This window comes from Phyllostomus hastatus, unplaced genomic scaffold (genome assembly GCF_019186645.2).
Source record: "Phyllostomus hastatus isolate PE091 unplaced genomic scaffold, TTU_PhHast_1.1 phas_scaffold_501, whole genome shotgun sequence".
NCBI classification, from domain to species: domain Eukaryota; kingdom Metazoa; phylum Chordata; class Mammalia; order Chiroptera; family Phyllostomidae; genus Phyllostomus; species Phyllostomus hastatus.
The window spans coordinates 49,572,703-49,587,441 of record NW_025334033.1 but is presented as its reverse complement, the minus strand read 5'-3'; the positions used below and the strand labels follow the sequence as shown (position 1 = coordinate 49,587,441).

Sequence of the window (14,739 nt, the reverse complement as noted above, 5' to 3'; positions counted from 1 at the left end):
TATAGGCTTAAAGTACTGTGTATATTTTTGCTTTAATATGTGATATAAATTTATTTCCCCTCTCTTAGTAAATTGTAAGCCTTGTTTGGGGCAGACTCTACATGTCCTGCTTACCTTATCAAACTGCATATGTTAAAATATGCTGTTGTTTTCCAATTGGAATTACTGTAATTTTAATATGTCAAAGAGGTTAGTGGGAGTTCTGATGACTGATACTTCAAACTCATACTTTTTTTAAAAAAAATTTCTCACCCTAGGTTATGCTCATTGATTTTAGAGAGAGGGAAAGGGTGGGAAAGAGAAGGAGAGAAACATGGATGTGAGGGAGAAATCAACCTCATACTTCTTGTATCAGAATACAATGCTTGTTTTTTAATGTTGTCAAGACCCATCCCAGGCAAACTACTAACTTTTGAACCAATCCTTTGACAAATTAATATGAAAGAGATTTTTTAAAAAGATTTTATTTATTTATTTTTTAGAGAGGGAAGGGAGAGAGAGAGAGAGAGAAAGAGAGAGAGAGAGAGAGAGGGAGAAGCATCAATGTGAGGTTGCTGGGGGTCATGGCCTGCAACCCAGGCATGGCATGTACCCTGACTGGGAATCGAACCTGCAACACTTTGGTTCGCAGCCCACACTCAATCCACTGAGCTACGCCAGCCAGGGCTGAAAGAAATTTTTTCAAATTTTAATTTTAGAAAAGATGATAACTTCAAATGGCAAGATGCTGTACAAAGCAATCTATAGAACTTGACTCTGCTATTAACTAGGTAGAATGAAGGAGTTAAAATATTTTTTAAAAAGATTTTAAATTTATTTTTAGAGAGAGGGAAAGGGAGGGAGAGAAGCATCGATGTGCAAGAGAAACATTGATTGGTTGCCTCTCACACATCCTCAGCTGGGGACCTGGCCTGCAACCCAGGCGTGTGCCCTGATTGGGAATCCAGACCAGCGACCTTTCAGTTCGAAGGTTGGCGCTCAATCCACTGGGCCACACCAGCCAGGGCTGAAGCAGTTAAAATTGTGAAGTCTGACAAACATACTGATTCAGCCCTGTTCTACTTATCTGTAACTTCAGTAATGTATGGAGCTGAACTCTGAAAGTTTTGGAACTTTAAAAAAAATTTTAAATTGTATTCAATGCCTTGAGAAGAGCGCTGAGAAAGCAAGTGAGAAGGCACGGCTTTGAAGAACTGGCCATTTGGCCTCTCCTCTCCCCCCTTCCCACCCCTCTCCCACTATCTTAGCTATTTGACCCGATTAAACAACTTTGGGATGGTAGCCAGATTTCTGCATGCTAATGAGGCCTCTATTCAGGATTTAGTGCGATTTCATCCATCTCGAGCTTCCCGACTGCCCAGGGGAAGCTGGCTTCACAGAAATCTCTCAATTTTGTCAGAGGTTCGCCAGTGAGGAGCTCACACTTGCTTGAAACCGACACAAACTTTGAACACCTCTAGACACGTCAGATTATTCATTAGCAAATTCTTTTCGCCTTCTATCCAAGCATTGAAAGGTGACGCCAGAATCGCGTGTACTACTCACAGAAAGAGACTGGCAATACCCAGCCTAGTCCTACGACTTCATTCGTTACTAGCAGTAGTGGAACACATTTCTAAAATTTCCTTAAATCTCCCCTACTCCAGAGGCAGGTCTAAGAGCCAGGTCCCACTCGACTCTCCAGTTTCCCTGAATCTGGTCACTACAGAAGTTTCTGGTGTATGTGTGTAAAACAGAAGGGGTTGTAGTGGGGAACCGCGTGGAGTGACCACCGTGCATTACGTAACGAAAGCCCTGGCTACCGGAGGGAGCGGGCCTGACATTGAGACATTCCAGGGGGGAGGGGAGTTGCTGCCCTGGAGTCGCCAGGAACGGCGGCGGCAGTTCCAAGAAACTGAGAGAGAGAGGAAGGTGGCCGAGATAAAGAAAACACTTGGGGAATGAGAATGTTAAAAAGCCGCAGGACCGAGAGCGTTAGAAAACAGCTGGGCACGTGTAGTAATTTGTTAGACGAAACGGCAGCCTTTCAACTTTTGCACGGGAACAAGGGATTTGCCCTTTGGGGATTATAAACGTAATAGAAAAGCCAAAAGCTAATGAATGAAGTTCAACGGTTTGTTGAAAATACTTAAATATTTATGTCCGGAAGCGCAAACTCTCTGCATTTATTTAGAAAGTAGAAACCCCAAACTAGAATGCTCTGCCGTGCGTCTCCACTCTCCTCAGTCCGAAAAAGAGCTGCTCACGCGGTACTGCCCCTTTAAGACCTGCTCGCACTCGGGCTCTACAAAAGGGAGTGACCTCTGGGCTTTGACAGCTCCCCTAATAACTACCACCGCGCAGGCCCCGCCCACCTGGCGACCAGTCGCGGCGATTGGCCGGCGGGCCGGTATCCCGTGCTCTGATTGGCTCGCTGCTTCCCCTGAGCGAACCTTTAGAACTCTGAGACAGACAATATTCTGTTACATTGTAGCAAAATGGCGACTGTCATTCACAACCCCCTGAAAGCGTAAGTAAGACTAAAAAATGTACATATTCCGCGTGGTTTCAATATGAAAAAAAAGGCGCCTTCTGCGTGCCGAGCGCTGCCAGTGCACTGCGCTTGCAGGCGCCTGCAGCCTCTGTGGGGCTTCTCTCTTTTCTTTCAGCTCTTACTTCTTCACCTTCTTTTTTTCCCCACAACACGCAGAAATGTCAGGAGATGCAATTAACACGAAGAAAATTGTTACGTTTGTGTGCTGCTTAATTGGCGGACGGAGAGAGAGAAGGGATGCCGGCAGGGGAGCCTGGCGCTCGAGCGCTTTGCAGCTGGGGGTTCGTGGGCAGCTCGGGGACAACACGGTCCCCCGAGCGCCCGGCTTCTCGAGGCGGCGAGCGCGGCGCTGAGGGCGGCCGACCGGGGAGCGAGCGCCGGGCAGGGGCCGCCTGGGTGCACTTGGCTGAGCCTCGCACCTCCGGAGCCCGCGGCCCCCACCCCGCGGTTCAGTCCGCCCGGGCGAGCGGACCGCCGCAGCTCCGGAGTTTGCAAGGAGCTCTCCTCCTTCCGATCGCTGGCGGGGAGTTAGTTTGTGCAAACCTTCCGGAGTTAGGAGGACTGCAGGGGGAGCAGCGGGTCCCGGGAGCCCTGGGGTCCAGGTGGTTGCCCGGGGCTTTCCTGCCGGGGCACCCCCGGAGCGTGACGGCGCTCCGGGCGGTCGCCAGCGTGTCTGCGGGTGTGTTTGTGGGCGAAATGGCTACAGTAAATTAACGACGCAGGTTAACTTGGGGTTGATTTGGAGGCAGGGAAGCTGCAGGTCTCGTGAATGGTGTTTTCACCTCCTCTGGGTGAAAAGCCGTGGCAGGCGAAGAGGCAGCTTGGAGCTCCCCGCCTGAGCAGGCAGCGTCTGCTCCCGGCCCGAGCGAGGGGCAGGTGCCTCTGGCCGCCGCTGGGAGACTTTGAGCGGACGCCCAGATCCGGGACGGAGGGGGGCGGGCTGCACGAGGACACGCGGGGGCCAGTCCTCGGGTCCAACAGCCAATTCCTGCCTGCCTGCCTTCCTCCTCCTTTTCATCTTGGCTTCCTTCCTTCCTTCTTCCTTCCTTCCTTCCTTCCAGTCCGTGGAACTGTTAAGCCGCCAAGTCCGCTCGCGATCGCGGAGCTGGGGGTGGCTTCGGAAAACTAGCGTCGCTCTGCAAGGGGTGCTATGGGCACTGATGTTGGCAGAAGGGAGCTCTCTCCGGATCACGGCGCTACGTGGGCTGGAGCCCGAGCCAGGGGAATCGGGTCTTCCCAGCGCGCCTGGAAGCCGCGGGCGAGGGGAGGGGGCAGTGCGGGTGGGGGGCGTGTTTCGTGCCGAATTCTCGCGGGCGCGTGGCATACACCCACCCAGGTCCTTTCAACTCCGCGCATCGTTGTCCGCACCCCCACCTCCTCTTAGAGTTGAAATCCAGGTTTGCACCTTGAAGGAGGGACGGTTGCGGGGGGGGGGGCGGGGCGCGGTAGGGAGATTCCTATTGCGAAGGAACGCTCGGGGAGGATGGAATGCTTTTGCACCAGCTTGTCTCCCTCCCATCAGTAATAGGAAAAAGGGTAAGAACGTCCCAGGTCTCGGAGTTTTAAATATATACATATATATTAAAGCTACTGTTAAGAGGATATTTGAAGCTGAGGCTGATCGGGGAGCAGTAACCCCCGGCATCAGTTCTCGCTCTGAACTGCTAATATACTGCACTTCTGCGCCACAGCCGTTTACCCAAGAAAGAAATTGTTTTATGGCAGAATAAATGGGCGTAACTTCGCCGCATCCTCGCTTTCCTTGTCGCTCGCGCTGCCGCACCGCTGATGCTGTGGGTTTCTACCGAGCCCTCAGCTGATTTGCAGCTTACACATTTCCAGCCGATATCACATAATCAGGTTGATGCCACCTGGTAAACTCAAGTTAGAGAAACCTCACATGTGCGCCAGGTTTGCTTCCTACTGGGAAAGCGGTACCCTGGTTACCCTGGAGCCGGCTTACGCGCGGGCGGGCGCAATGTCTCTACGCTCCAGGGTTCCCCTGCTCGCCCCCGGCTTTTTGCTTTTGTTTTTGGACTGCAGAAGGTTACGTGTTTGAGAAGGATTTCTGTGTAGGGCTGGGCTAGAGGTGGGGGGAGGGACACAAAGCGTTCTGGTTAGTGGAATTAGTTATGAATTTTTATACTTGAACTTTGGTTAGTAACAGTTACAATGTGATGTGTTTGTAGTTCTGTGGCCTCATACACTCACACACCAGCCCACGCACGGCACTCCTGTTGGCTTTTTCTAGGTGGGAGTTGAGTGGTCCTTTGTAATTAGCTGCTCCTTTTTTGCACCCTAACCCCTTTCGCCTGGGGGTAAGGGGGTGTAAACAATAACCCCGGCCATCGGAGTCCTCTGCGCCCCCGTTGCCCCGGACGGTTTTTAAACTCTTATGGCGGGAGCACACACGTTGTTGTTGGGAGACCAACACCATCTGCCTTTATTTTTTTAAAGCAACTTGTGTAATAAAACATCTTATTTTTCATTTGTTTTTAAAAGTTGCTGATCAGGAAACAATACACACGTGAATAAATTATGCATGGACTAAATTAGAACAAAGCGCAGAGACTCATCAAGCCGAAAGGATGGATGGTGGCTGGGAGGAGGGGAGCAGGGAGTATGGTTTGGAGAGCAATGTTTTCATCCTCATGTGTCTCTGACAATGAAACGCAGCCGAATGACATTAGCATTTTCTCTGTGTGCGTTCTGAGTCTCTTCTCCCCACTTAAAAAAAAAAAAAAAAGCCAACCCCACTAACGCCCCCTACTGAAACTGGTCACACAAAGGTTTGGGGAATAAAGTGGTGGTAGGTAACGTTCTGAGACGAAAGAAGATCAGGTTTCATGTAACACCTGTGTAGAGCCCTATCTACCCTGAGTATGGACCGTTTCTCACTTATACTAGCTTTTTGCACATAGGACTATAGGAATAATTCAATAGCTCAGGTAACCGGATGACAGAATTTGAATCTCATTGCTTTGGGGTCTTCTTAAGGGCCCAAGCTCCTGGAGCCACATCTCATCTTAGCACTTTGGCTTTCTTTCTGCCTGTCTTTGATCTCCCCTCCACTCTCTTTCCTATTCCTCCTCCTTGTACCTTTCACCCCCTTCTCTCTGAAGCTGACAGCCTGGCTTCTCTCTCTGTTGTTGCCTTTAACATCTTATTACTGCCCAACAGGGTGTTAGAGGCAGAAACAGGAGCTGCCTGGACCGATCAGATCACAAAGGGGACTTGGCAGGTGGCCACACAACCAAGCAGTCACATCTGGACAGATAGAATTTAAAGCACTGATGAACATGTATGAAGTGTAAATGGGTATTACACAGTATTTTATTTAGCAGCTACATTGGCTGAACCTAGGTGTGTGAGTCACTCATTTATTACACTTACAAGCAAGATAAAGGCCATATAGTGAAGTAATTACACACGTAGGTAACATAAATATGGATTAGATAAAGGTCTATGTGTCAGTCACATTACATATTGTGTTCTGGTTGCTATTTATATACCTAGGACATAATGCTTTTAATATAGATTGTAATCTTACGTGCTGTTCTAGTTCAGGTAAACTGTACTTCCTAAATCTGCTATCAATACTTCAAAGAGCTTACTTTTATTAAGTTATCAAAACCCTGGTTAGTATGCACTTAACTGGGAATGTCTGCCACCTTCTGCCAGACTTGATTATGCACATACGAATCTATTATTGTAACTGCCTGCTTAGAAAAGAATAACTGTTATTATTGTTTAGTTATTCCATGTAAACCAACAGAGCTTCACCTCAAGAATGAGACCAGTAAACTATTGTCTATAGTAAAGAATGAGACCAGTAAACTATTGTCTATAACTGTGAACATATATAATTGTACTGAAACAAAATTTTTTTTAAAGAGTTTCACTTGCTTAGAGGCATTTGTTTATATCTGTTTAATTATTAAGGACACAATTTTGGGAGACGTAGATATACTTACTTAGCTAAGGTCAGTCAGCAGGTCATGTGTATGGATGGACCTCAAATCTTCATCTCTATACATTCTATGATCTGGATACATTGCATTCTAATCTAAAGTGGTTTTGTGCCTGTGAAAGTTGTGTAATTGTCAGCCACTTAGAAGCCAGACCTTGCTCTTGCTGTGGCAGGTTAGATATCAGAAATGAAAAGGTAGGGGGGGAACACATTCCTGGTTCTAATCTCCTCTTAGCTCTCTGTGAATGAGAATAGGACGGGAACGTTGGGGTTGGGACTTTGTGAACTTGCAGCCTTTTATGGACATTACTTTAGCCCTAACGAAAGACATTTTAAGCCAACAGATGCTTAAGAACCACCTTCTCCATCTGCTTCTGGTTGCCACTGGGAAAAAAAAAAGAAAAAGGCCCTAAATTCTCCAAACTTCATTAGCACACATTATTTTTCAGCAGGACAAATGTCTGGTTTTGATGAGATACCCATAAAGGAGATTGATTTCTGCCAGAACGCACGTGGAGGCATTGTCACAGGGTAAACCTCTGTTAGGAGCCGGCCTGCAGACCACCTGGGAGACAGCCAGAGAGCACAGTGGAAGGCAGCCGCTCAGATCCATAAGTGGGCTGGAATTCAGAGGCAGCTTATTGGAGACTTCTCATCTTCCTCTCTTTTTGGGATCATGCAGGTAGCTGGAATTTGGATACATCTGAAAAAGATCATCATATCTAAAGCTATTTAAGAGCCATCTGCTCAGATCAATGCGATAAATAGAATGTCACAGTCGGTATGCTTTGTTTGGAGCAGGCACCAGAAAGGGAAAGGAAACTGAGGCTGATGTTTCAGTTTTTAAAGTGCAGCCACACTGAAGGTAGTGGTGGTGGGGGCTGGGTCATAAAAAGGCACCAGATTCTAGGCCTGTTTATTATTCCAATCTCTTGCAAAGTACCTTGTGGTTTTTTAAAGTGTACTGAAAGTCACTAGAAGACAGAGATGTAGCCAAATGTGGCAAGCCCCTGCCAAAGAAATGCCACAACCACTGAAAATAGTTTTTTGCCTAGGCAGGTTTCCCTGAAGGGGCCTGTGTAAAAGCATGACCCTAGTTTTAAGTAGTCTTTAAATATGTAGATATGAAGATCTACATATTTAAAGACTAAAGATAAAGTGGGAATAGGTGAGTGCATAAAACCATTGTGTGGTCTGGAACTGAAAAGCTGATTGTTTAACACCCAGAGAGACTGATATTATGATCCATTGCAAGTTCCAAAGTTTTCTTTGGTTGTATGAGTGACTGGGGAGAGATGAGGTGCTGTGTTTTTGTAATTTGTTTTTCTTATTGGTCCGGTTACTAGTGTTTCACAGTCTGTCAAACCATATGGATGAATGGAGCTAGCATCATAAAACTGTCACCAGAGGAAGGTTTTTGAAGCCTGTGATTTGCATTAGTTTTAAAAGCAGTGGTTGGAAGGTGTTGGGTGGGGCGGGGTGGGGGGTGGGGGCGGGGTGGGGAAAGAGGGGCAGACTGTTGAGAATTTCTAGGTAGAGTGTTTGTGAATAGTAGTGTGTTGGGCGGGGATTAGGCTCAGAGCTTCTAATAGTGGGGTTCAAATGGCGCACACTGAGTGCTCCACCACCCAGGCCTCAGTTCTGAGCCTGGCGAACAATGATGGCACATGTCTAATCCTTCTTGAGCAGCCTCTCCACCGTCCCTGAATCCAGAGACTGTGGTCATCTCAGGTTGCTGTGAAATGAGTGAGGTTTTTGCTGTTGTTGTTGTTACTCACTTTGAAAACCTGCTGTTTTGATTAACTGTAATTGGAAGCTCCACCAGAAAAGATTTTCCAGCCCCCAAACTTTCATCTGCCATCGGTGTGACCCTGTCTCAAACTTTGACCCTCTTCCGTGTGATTCATTTCTCACCAGTGGCCAGTCTGTTGCAGTTATGATGACTTCAGAGTAAAGGAGGGGAAAAAGCTCGGGGAGAGGAAGCCTTGAGCTCTGCTCCCAGCCCTGCCACCAACTACCTATGTGATGTTGTACATAAAAATTCTCTGAGCTGCATCATTCTTGTCGTCAAGATGAAGATAATACGTTAAGTCAGAAACTTTGTGGCTCTCAATAGGATCAGTTAGCACAGGAAGAGGACAGTTGGGCCGGAGTTCAAATTCTTCCTTGTTTTAAAAGTGTGCCTGTAAAGTGGTGTTGCTACGATGGGAGACTCTCCTGTGGTCTCATCCTCTCTGGGCCAGTCTTGCCACGTTGTGCTACCACTTGGGGTTCTAATCAACAGGGAACTTCCTCTCCCTTCTCAGGGCCTGGGGCTGAGGACCAGGTGGTGTGGCCCGTTTAGAACATGATTTTCTCTTTTGAACACTTTTCTTCTCATTAGCACCCCAACCAGAGAATGGAAAGAGGAAAGAGAAGTGGGAAGACTAATTGGCCTATTTTGCTATTTATAAACACTCAGATAGAGTGTTTGGTCGTGTAATTACTGAGAATACCTGTCTTTTTCTCACTCTTTTCTTTAAATGTGTCAAGGGAGTAGGGGAACCCAGCAAAAGATTTTTCGTCTCTAGATTTTATTTTTCCACATCTTCCTGGACCTTCCCTCTCTTCCACCTTGGCACCCATCCCCATTAACATGGAAATAAAATGCTTATTTCATTTCCATTTGGGCAGCTGCAGACACCTGGCTGCCCAGTAAGCTGACATGGTGGACCTGTACTGATGTCTCACTGGGCTTCCTGTAGAGTACCTGCGTCACTGCCGAGGGAGTGGAGGTGCCTAGCAGACCCCGCACAGAGGCTGGTACACCTGGGTGGGTGTCAGCAGGTATCAGCAGGTATCGGGAGCGTCTTGACTGGAATTCACTGCTTCTCCTTCCTTGATAGGCCTCTGGAACATCCCAGATTCTTCTGGTGTCGCTGTGATTAGGCTTTCCTTTGGTTGAAATCTTTCTATAGGCCTAAGGGATGAAGAGGGGTTTGCAAAGCCCATCAGAGAGTTCACGGAAGCCTAACTTGTGAGACGTTGGCCAAATGAAAGACAAAACAAAATGGTTACCTTGAACCCCAGCAGACAGAGGCAGCCCCTTAATTTTTTTTCTCCAATTGCGGTAAAATATACATAACATAATCTAACACTGAGGACTTGTACCATTTTAATGATTTTAAATGTATAATTCAGTGGCGTTAAATACATTCATAATGTTGTACAACCATTGATACTCTCCAATTTCAGAATTTTTAAAATCATTCTAAACAGACCCTCCCCCACTTGTAGTCCCTGGGCACCACCATTCTCCTTTCTGTCTTTATAAATTTGTCTGTTGTAAGCACCTCACATACGCAGAGTGCTACAATTTTCCCCCTTTCATGACTGGTTGATGTCACTTACATAATGTTCCCACAGTTCATCTATGTTATAGCATGTGTCAGGATTTTCTTCCTTTTTATGGCTGAACAATATTCCACTGTATGTGTTACCACATTTTATTTATTCATTCAATGATGGACACAGGTTATTTTGCTATCATGAATAATGCAGTTATGAATATGGGTGTATAAGTAGCTTCTTGAGTCCCTGCATTTAATTCTTTTGGGTATATGTCTAGATCTCCTTCGTTTTTAGACTTTTTCAAAAGTCTGCTTAGCAGTCCCTACTACATTTCTAGACGATACAGGCAACCCCACCTTATACATGCAAAGAGAAATACTGTCATAGAATTCAACTAATGTATTCCCCTCCTTCTGTAGGAATACCATTATTTTGGGGGAGAATGCCCTGGAAACTCAGGGACTCACTTGTCTCATCCACAGAGGTTGCCTTCCCATGGTGCCCCTCCCTTCCCGGACATCTGGAGCTCCGTGGGGGCCGGGGTCTGGGGTTGGAGAGGTTCCAGGAGCTTAGCCGTCCTAGTTACCTGGTGAGCCTTGGAGTGAAGTTCTCCCAGGCAGAGAGGTTTCACCAGGAGGCAGGGGTTGAGGGAGCACCTGGAATGACTGGACAGGTTGAAAGTCAAGAGTCAGTCAATCAGGCTTTTCTTCTTACGTAGGGAGAAGCGCTTGAGTCTCCTCTCTCCTCCTCCCCTCTCCTCCCCCTACACCCAGCCCTGCCGACCCTCAGAGGCCCAAATGAAATAATGGATGTGAAAACATTTCCAAAGGTGTAAAGCCAAATGTAAGGCGTTACTAGAACTAGTTTCCTGTAGCTGACGGAGGCCTTCTCAGAGAGTAAACAATACCTCCTCTATTAAACATTATTTTCGTGTATTAAAACTGAAATAAGTGAAAGGAATCTGGCATTACATATCACGTGCAGTCATTGTCTCGCAGGAAGTGCAAAGCCTCACTCATCCAGCTGTGTGTACATAGCCCTGGGATCACAGTGGTATTTTCTCATGGTCCGGGTTTGAAAATAGGTGAGACTAGGAGCTCAAGAGAAGCCTCGTTTTATTTCCCATTGGCTGTCCTGAATTGAGTTCACCCTCAAAATCAGGGGAGACAGAATCCTGGAGGGCACAGGAGCCCTCTTCTGGAACTTGAACTTGGCCACCATCCAGGATCCTCCTGTCATTAAGAGGATTCCTAGGAGAGGAAAGGGGTGAAGGTGGGGCTGGAGTTTAAATCTGCTATGGAGCAAGAAGGGTGTGCTGTTGACATAGGAGATCAGCAACAAGAATTGATTCTTTATGCAAAGTAGATAATGGAGAGCATCTTGATGAGGTGGGGGCCCGGAAGGGGGTGGGGGAGACAATGGTCAAATCAGAATCAGAGTTAGATCTTGGTTTGCAGCCTTGGAAATGCTTGGGATTCAAGCTCGCTGCAAAACTTACAACATTTCCTTTACTTTGTAAAACAAATTAAGTTAAATGTCATTCCAACTCCCATTCTCCTCAACAAACAACTCTTTACACGTCTTTGTTTGCTGCCAGTTGAGCTCTGTGAGAACTGTCCCACCCTCCCTGGAGTTCTGTCATCCTGTCCTGGCCGACACTGATTGCCAGGCTGCCCCTCAGAACTAAGCATCATGGTAGCCCCCCTCCTTCCATCTAGGAGCTCCCACTCCAAGGAAGCCCCCAGTCTGTCTGTTTTTCCTTCCCGACCCGTTCCTTGGCAGGGCAAAGTAAGTGCCTGTAAACCAGGAGCCTGACTATCCACTAGGCTTCTCGGGAAACCACTGTCAGCTGGGGAGGGCAGGGGTGGGGCGGAGAGAGGAGGCAATGTGGTGCTGGGGATGGGGGAGGCACAGTGGATGGGGTAGCGGGAGGGGAGAGAATATATTCTCTCCTGCTAATTATTTTCCCTGAGGACTTAGCCATTGCAGAACCATCTATTATCGTGGGAGCGCTCTATGGTGGTTCTGCCCGTGATGAATGCTAAGTGGAAACAAGCAAGAAAAATTAACAGGCGGCTGCTTCTGTCCACCTAATTAAAATGCATATCCAAATGCATAATTCCTTATGTTTCCCCATGCACACACTCCCCTTCCAATCCCAGTTCTATGGAGGAGAAAAAAACACTTTCCCCCAATCATTTCTCTTGATTATATTTCCATCAAGGAAGAACTGGAGGGTTTCCTTAGAATAGAGGAGGGTGGTTCTTCTCACACTTCTAAAATTGCTGGGTTTTTATTTAGATTGGGCCTGAAAATTCTGAGCTGTTTTTTGGTTTCAAATGAAAAACAAAAACTTTATCTGACTGCAGAAAAAAAGGGGGAAGGAAGGGAGTAGAGAAAGGAAGGAGAAAAAAAATAGAGAGAAAGCAAGCAAGCAAGCAAAGAAGTTCCCATTATTGCTGAGGGCCTTTTAGTTTTGTGCTCAAAGTCTGGCTTGGATCAGCCAAGAGACTTTCGAAGGTCTTTTCTATCTCCTCTTCCTCTCCATTCCTTCCTTGGACTTTGAACTACCTCCTCCAACCCCCAGAACAAACATAACCCAGGATTTTGTAGAGGGATTTGAGAAGATGCATCTACCTGTGCCGATCAGGTGGAGAGAGGAAAACCAAAAGCCTTTGCATTTGGGACACCATCAGACACAGACATCAGAGACCCGAGCGGGTTTTGAATCAAATAAACAATACCTCTTCATCCTTATCTTCCTCCCTCTTTGCTTACTGATCATTTTCTCCCTCTTGGAGGAACAACTTTATTCAGTGCCATAAAATATTTAATAAAACCTCGAACTTAAGTCACTGTGTTCAGTTCAATGTCACTGTCATCTCTGTGGCAGCAGCCCCTCCCTGGCCGGGGCCCCCCTCCTCAAGCCCCTTGACTGCCCTCCACAGCCGCCCAGCTGTTGATTTATCAGGGCCGGCTGGCTCAGCAGTGCATGGAGATTGCTTTTAATTAACTCTCTTCATTTTCCCCAATCTTCAGGGAGCAGCAGCCCTTTAATGATTTTAATATTTTATCTGGATTTATATCACCTTATTTGTTGTTGTTTGACTTCTGCAGTTGTTCTTCCTGAATCTCCCCCAGACTGACATATTTACTTGCCCCTTCCCCTTGCCCCCTGGACCTTTCTGGGGAAGGGATGATGGGTTTTGAAGAAGGCCCCCCTTTCTCGAGGTTTCTGCGAGGTGATTAGAACCTTTGTTTGAGGAATCCCAGTCTCACCGACTCAGCTGAAGGAGTTGCTGAGCTTTTTGTTGGGGAAAAAAAAATCTGAATTTTAGACAGTGAGGTCTCTCTGCTTTTTTTGTGTTGGCTGCCTCTTTAAAAGAGTGAGCTGCCTGGGAGAGCTTGGGCAAAACTGCTCCCTGGGTTCCCCGGTCCCTGTGGCTTCAGGCCTGTGGTTCTGCTACCGCTGCCCTGACAGTTCAGTCAGACTGCTGCAGAATGATGACTTCAGGGCAGGGCTGGACGTGGGTGCGGTTCAGTCCTTGCCTCTTGGGAGGTGGCTGACATCCACTCAGGAACTGCTTGGAAAAGCAGTTGTAGCTACCGTCCATAAGAGGCACCAGGTGCCTTGTCTGCTTTCTCCCGCAACCCTCGGTTCCCCGTCGCTGTGCCTGCTCTCCAGTGTGGGAAAACACATCACCATTCATCTGCACACCTTCCCAGCTCCCCCGCCAGCCCCCTTTTGGCTGCAAATCTGCTTTTCCCCACAGCAGTCCCAGAGAGGCCTGGCAGACAGACTTGCGTGGGGGTTAGTTTTCAGAACAAGCTTGTCCACAGAGTGCCCTTTTGGCATCTCAGTTTGGTGATGTGTCTTTGGGGTTACCTGTTGCTGGGCAACTGCCAACTAAAGTTTGAGCCTGATCTGGGGATTGCAGTGAATTGCTCTGGGTGACTTTTATCCACAGCTAGGGACTTGACTTTACAATCCTGCTTCTGGAAACAGGAGGTTGAGAAGACCTTCTCCCATGCGCCTGTGTGGGAAGAGGTATTCGTTTTTCAGGTCTAGCTCAGCACCTGGCACACAGGCCGGACACATGAATGTGTGTTTTGGTGATGAAAATAAGCACTTTCTCCCATCTCCTTGCACTCACCCCTTTAAGCTCTATATGTGGATACAGAGATGGAAAACCATGGCTTCAACACCACAGTCTGGTGTTCAGGCTACTAGGTATTCTTTTGAGTGTGTCTTCTTCACCCTTTTGAGAATCCTGTGAAAGCTGTGGACCATCTCATAGATGTGAACATCTGCATATTGTTTTATGGGGTTCACAGACTTTGAGGAGCCCATCAGTGGATGCTCTAGAGGTTCATGGGCTCCAGGTTAAGAAGCTCAGAATGAGAGATGTGAGTGAACTTATCCTGAAAGCCGCCATCGTCTCCTCCTCCACCTCCTTCTTCTTCTTCTTTTAAGATTTTATTTATTTATGTTTAGAGAGAGGGGAAGGGAGGGAGAAAAACATCGATAGGTTGCCTGTCATACGTCCCCAACTGGGGACCTGGCTCACAACTCAGGCATGTGCCCTGACTGGAAAATGAACCAACAACCTTTTGGTTTGCAGGCTGGCATTCAATCCACTGAGCCACACCAGCCGGGGCTGAAAGCCTACCTCTATGTCCCTGCTCAGAGAGAGGGAGCCCCTCACACTCCCACAGTATCACCAAACTGCTTGTGGCTCCTCCAGCCCCTCCCTGCCCCACACTTGATGGACATATGCCTGCTCATCTTCCAGATGCTTCAGAACCCCTCTGCTCCGGTGAGGCCCTTGCTGAACCTTGGGTAAAACTGGCCACACCTGCCCTTGGCTCCTTACTCCCAAGCATACTCTCTTCTCCTGGTCACTGA

The 14,739-nt window shown here is 47.5% G+C and overlaps 1 protein-coding gene across 1 annotated transcript in view; it reads left to right on the top strand.

The window, feature by feature from the left end:
• Positions 1-2,458: 2,458 nt before the first annotated feature.
• Positions 2,459-14,739, top strand: part of DPF3 (double PHD fingers 3) — a 237,145-nt gene continuing 224,864 nt past the window's right edge. Inside the window, exon 1 of the mRNA XM_045823360.1 lies at positions 2,459-2,509. Within this exon, the coding sequence (XP_045679316.1) occupies positions 2,478-2,509 (32 nt within the window). The 5' untranslated portion in view covers positions 2,459-2,477. The remainder of the gene's footprint in view (positions 2,510-14,739) is intronic.